The sequence below is a fragment of the Apium graveolens genome, chromosome 4, assembly GCF_009905375.1.
Source record: "Apium graveolens cultivar Ventura chromosome 4, ASM990537v1, whole genome shotgun sequence".
Classification (NCBI taxonomy): domain Eukaryota; kingdom Viridiplantae; phylum Streptophyta; class Magnoliopsida; order Apiales; family Apiaceae; genus Apium; species Apium graveolens.
The window spans coordinates 285,171,975-285,177,978 of record NC_133650.1 but is presented as its reverse complement, the minus strand read 5'-3'; the positions used below and the strand labels follow the sequence as shown (position 1 = coordinate 285,177,978).

The window sequence follows — 6,004 nt, the reverse complement described above, 5'->3', positions numbered from 1 at the left end:
TAAATGATGTTTATTATATACCTTCTTTGAAAAGTAATATCATCAGTCTTGGACAACTTATAGAGAAAATATATAATATTCAGATGCAGGATAATTCTCTCATTATCAAAAATCAGGTTCAAGATTTAATTGCAGATATGGAGATGTCAAAGAATCACCTATTCACACTTAATATGCAGACGAAGGTGCAGAAGTTCTTAAAATCGGTCATAAAAAATGACTCGTGGTTATGGCATTTAAGGTATGGTCATCTTGGATTTTCTGGTTTAAAATTTTTGTTAAAGACAAAGATGGTGAACGGTTTTCCAGAAATCAACAAACCGGAAAATTTGTGTAAAGCTTGTGTCAAGGGGAAACAACACCGACAAAGTTCTTCGTTGGAAAATCATGGAGATCTAGGTGGTTGTTGGAGATACTTCACACAAATATTGCTGGTCCATTTGATGTTGCATCTCTTGGTGGTAACATGTATTGTTGGGAATATGTTGTGAACTTGATGATTTCATTAACAAAACACCTTAGTAGATTCAACTTAGTGTATTTTGTAGCACTCGACGGATAAGCAAATATAGTCCCGACGGATGACTCAATACAGTCCCGACGGATGATGATTTAACATTCATCGAGTGAGTAGCTTATGTAACAATAAGTCATGTAGCACATTTCTGCAAACACCTTTGTATAGATTCTGTAGTAGAATATAAGTCATGTTGACTTTAATTAAATATACAGAATAAGTTGATTAATTGTACATAGATGATGTCTTGTAATTCTGCATAAATGAAATGAAGTCAAGTGCCAAATAGCTACCCGACGGATAATCAACAATGCTACTCGACGGATGATCAACAAGGCAACCCGACGGATGATCATGTACCCGACGGATAATCAATTCAAACATCTGTTGACAGTGACAACACAGTCACATGCGTCGAGTGTATGCAAAAGGAATGTGGAAGCCTATTCAACTGGATTTTTGAGAACAAATAAGCATTGCCATTTCTATGCTATTATGAAGATATTCAAAGATGCTAGAATAGAGTAATGAAGTAGCATAGTATTAGACTTGATAGGTTTTGTTTTATTATCTTGTCTTATTATTGGGTAATCTTGGTGATATATAAACCAAGAGTAGCAATTAGAACAACAAAAAGACTAAGCAAATATTTTCTCAGAGATACAATTGTAAGTTGTATCCTTAGCATTTTTCTGTAAGTTTAGTTGTTCTTATTTGTAAGAAGCTGTGAGCTATTCAAGCTTCACATAGTTCTCTTGATATATATATATATATATATATATATATATATCTGGTGGATACATTTTAATCCACCGGAAAGTTTTAAAGACTTGTATTTTTATTACTTTGTGTTTTGATTCATATTTAACTTGTTATTCCGCACTTTGCAAATCAAAACACTGTCATATATATATATCTTAAGTTAGAACATTTTATAAGTCATAAAAAGTTTCAAGAATTCCATTCAACCCCCTTCTGTAATTCTTGTTGCATTGTTAGGGACTAACAGGTATTACCTAACATTTATTGATGATTTCAGCAGAAAAAGTTTGGTGTACTTATTAAAAGAAAAATTAAAGGCTCTTGATAAATTTAAAGAGTTCAAAGCATTGTTAAAAAAGCAAGGTGGCTAGTATCTGAAGATACTCAGATCAGACAGAGGAGGCGAGTATACTTCAAACTTGTTTAGAATTTTTTGCAGGGCACATGGCATCAATCATCAGTTGACAACGACTTATACTCCTCAATAAAATGGCGTTGCAGAAAGAAAGAATCGCACAATTCTTGATATGGCAAGAAGCATGGTGAAAGCAAAGCATTTGCCAAGAACATTTTCGGCTGAAGCCATTTTATGTGCAGTTTATTTGTTAAATCGCTGTCCAAAAAAATATCAGAAACAAAACTCCAAATGAAGCATAGAGTGGAAGCAAACCATCAGATTGGAAATCTCGAATTTTTTGGGTGTATTGCTTATGCCCATGTTCTTGATCAGAAAATGAACAAGCTGGATGATAAAGGAGAAAAATACATCTTTACTGGATATGACAAAAGGAGCAAGGCTTACAGACTCTATAATCCACTGACAAAGAATTTAATCATTTCTCGTGATGTTAAATTCGATGAATCAGATTAATGGAGATGAAGCGAGGAAGAAAGAAAAGTTGTTGCTTTATTTTTTAATGATGATAATGACGACGGTGACGACCCCAACAGTGAAGATGACAGAGATGATGATCCAACTCCTCCACAAAGTCTGAATCAACAAACTCATATATCGATTTCATCAATGGGAGAAAGCAGTAGTTCAGGGGGAGCACCGAGAAAATTGTGAAGTCTGGATAATATCTATGAAGTAACATGTCTGGTACAAACATCCTTTGATTATTCTTTATTTTGTTTGATGGCTGAATGTGATCCAGTTACATTTGAGGAAACTTCTGAAAAAAGCAAATGGAACAAAGCCATGGATAAAGAATTTGGCACAATTAAGAAGAATGATACTTGGGAGCTCACAAATCTTCCAGAAAGTCACAAATAAATTGGTGTCAAATAGGTCTACAAGACCAAGACAAATCAGGACGGTGAAGTGGAAAAATACAAGGCAAAGTTGGTGGCTAAAGGCTACAAGTAGAGATATGGCATTGACTATGATGAGGTATTCGCTCCAGTTACAAGAGTTGATACCATAAGACTTCTTACAACAATCGTAACTCAGAACCAGCGGATGATTTTTCAGATGGATGTCAAGTCAGCATTTCTGAATGGATATCTCGAAGAAGTCTATACTGAGCAACCTCCCGGATATATTCATAAAGGCCGGGAAAATAAAGTCTACAGACTGAATAAAGCCTTATATGGTTTTAAGCAAGCTCCGCGAGCATGGAATACAAGGGTTGATGAATACTTAATGGTATTGTGAAGAGTCCATACGAGCATGCTCTCCACACGAAAACAAATTCAGAAGGAGATATTAGGATTATTTGCTTATTTGTGGATGACATGATCTTTATCGGAAATAACCTTGATATATTCAATGATTTTAAGAAAGTTATGACTAACGAATTTGAGATGACAGATATTGGTCAAATGTCATACTTTCTTGGAGTCGAGATGAAGCAAAACAAAAACGGGATTTTTATGTCTTAAAAAAATATGTGGAGCAGATTTTAAAGAAGTTCAAAATGGAAGAATGCAAGCCAGTGAGCACGCCAGCAGAAGCAAGCATAAAGCTCCGAGTTGATTTAACGAGAGAGTAGGTAAATCTGACGTTGTTTAAAAGTTTGGTTGGAAGTCTAAGATACCTAACTTTCACTCGTCCCGATATTATATATGCAGTTGGATTGGTTAGTAGTTACATGTAGAAGCCGAAGCAAAATCACTTCATGATAGCTAAAAGAATTTTGAGGTATATAAAAGGTACGCTAGATCATGACTTATTTTACACGCATTCTCAAGATTCGAAATTAGTTGACTACTCAGACAGTGATTATGGCGGTGACTTAGATGACGGGAAAAGCACTTCGGGATATGCTTTTCATATCAGATCCGCAGTATTTTCGTGGTCATCAAAAAAGCAGCAGATAGTTGCCCTCTCAACATGTGAGGCGGAATACATGGCAGCAGCAGCATGCGCATGTCAGGCTATGCGGTTAGGCTACATATTGGGCGAGTTAATTCCTGCAAGGGAAGAACCGGTTACTATTTTCGTGGATAACAAATCTGCTATTTCACTTGCGAAAAATCAAGTATCACACAGTCGAAGCAAGCACATCAACATTAAATATAATTTTATTCGAGAACGGGTTAACAACAAAATTGTGGAGTTGATACGTTGCAGGACGGAAGAAAATTTAGCAGATATTTTCACGAAGCCGTTAAAGTCGGACGTGTTTTACAAAATGAAAAAAAACTCGGAATGCAAAATCGGGTTTGAGGGGGAGTGTAATAAATACAAACTCGAACTCTAGTATGAATAAAAGACTTGAAAGGTAAAGTTTAAACCATGGGTTGCCAGTATTCATGCAAGGTGACGGTCAAAATCGTGTGATAATAAATGAAATTGGAACGTGGTAGTCTGGGAAGCTAAACAGGGGGTTACTTGCAACATGTGTGTATAGATTGTAGGTTAGCTATTAAAGAAGTGAAGACTTATATGTTTAAAACCTGAAAATATGGTAGGCTATATACATCGGAAGTAAGAAATGGTTGAAAAGAAGGCACATGCATGTATGCGGTTGGTATTTACTAGGTGAAAATAGCTAGTACACGGTTGAAATAAAAGTGGGTCAATAGTTGTAGGCTAGTGGTAACAAATAATACAGTGATGTAAGGAATGATGTAAGTATAAGTTTTTTACGCCTATAAATAAGGTTGCTTATATGTATTATATGTATCGCATAAAATCATCCGGTTAGAAAACACCGAGTGAAAGAAAATTGAGAAAACGAGCTGAAGCTCTCTGTTAGAACAAAGAAAGGTTGTAGCGTGTTAAAAAGTAAAGATGCAGTAGTTTTGTGTTTGTATTACAAAATAAAAACCCAGTTGCTATTATATATATAGTTGTCTGTTTAAATTATATAAAGTTTTTTAGTTGTATTTTTCGTAAAGCACATTTATGTTTGAAACAATTAAGGGGATTTTAAGTTTGAATTTATTTTGGGAGAGGGAAGTAGACTAATTACCTATATTTTGGGACAAAGGTAGCAGTAAAATGATATTATCTATTTCTGTGGAGGAATTCAACGGAACAAATTTAAACATATTAATTACAAAAATTAAAAAACACCGGCAGGTCTAGTTGTTTTCCTAAAACCACTGCTTGTACTTCTTGGATACAACCCTTGAGACTTTCTTGTACCACTGAGTGTACTAGTACTCAACTCCTCTACCACGTCTTCATCGAATTTATAAGCCTTATCTTCATCAATCCTTCCCATTGCAACACTACAGCTTCTCGGCACTCCCCCTTTCAATGACTTTGCTTTACTTAAATTATTCCTTTCCATCAACTCTTTAAGCTTCTTCATTTGCTCCTCCTTCACGAGTTGTTTCAAATATAAATCTACATCTAAAGATCCCATTTTACTGCTAGCAGAATTAGCTCTAATGAGATCTCTTAAATCTTGATCAGTTTCCAAAGTAGAGGACCTTGTGGAGATAATGCTTGTACTTAAGCTCTTTGGCAAGCCTGAGGAGACTGTTTGTGCCGTTTTAACTGACCCCATCATGTTGCTGCTCCCATATTGAGGTTTTTGAGCAACATCCATCATGCTCTTTACATACATATCTTTACTTTTTTTCAAAAACCTAATAGGCATTGTGATGATCTTTATCAGCTTCTTCTGGTTGCTTGTTCTCATTAATTTTTCTCGAAATTTATCGATAACTGTTTTATCAAAGATTGTTGTGGAATTCAATGTGAGATAGAAGGTAAGTTTATTGACTCTGGACAGGAAGAATGAGAAAGGAAACAATTTATAGCATGAGGAAGGAGAAGGATCAGAGAACTTTCTTATTGTTATTCATCTGGTAATTAAAGCCCAAGTGGTGAAACTTGAAAGTTTATTGCTTAATCTTATATTAGCATGTTTTTAAAGTGGTGATTATTCAGTTGTAAAAGTTAAATGCCGGTCAAACCGCCTAACTTGAAAGTCTTGGGGATAGGAAATTACGGAGCAAATAGCTGAGATAGGATAATGTTAAGTTGTTAACTCCCCCGATATTTTATAAACTACATTAGTATATACTAGCTCTTTACCACTTACACGGGAAAATTCTTTAATAATTATTATTTTTCTAAAATATAAGATATATCTACATGTTTATAGTAAATCAGTTAGTGTTAAATTAGTTATATGATCGGTATCTTAAAATGATAATATTTTGTAATATTAATGATCTTTTTTATTTAATTATTCTTTTAAATATGAAATTTCGATATTTATTATATTGTCATGGGTTTATTTTTGTTATAGTCTAAATCTAATA

At 34.5% G+C, this 6,004-nt stretch overlaps 1 protein-coding gene across 1 annotated transcript; it reads right to left on the bottom strand.

The window, feature by feature from the left end:
• Window positions 1–4,791: 4,791 nt before the first annotated feature.
• On the bottom strand, window positions 4,792–5,334 carry LOC141719772 (uncharacterized). The gene has a single exon (XM_074522143.1). The coding sequence runs from the start codon at window positions 5,332–5,334 to the stop codon at window positions 4,792–4,794; it is 543 nt and encodes a 180-aa protein (XP_074378244.1).
• Between the last annotated feature and the right edge of the window lie 670 nt (window positions 5,335–6,004).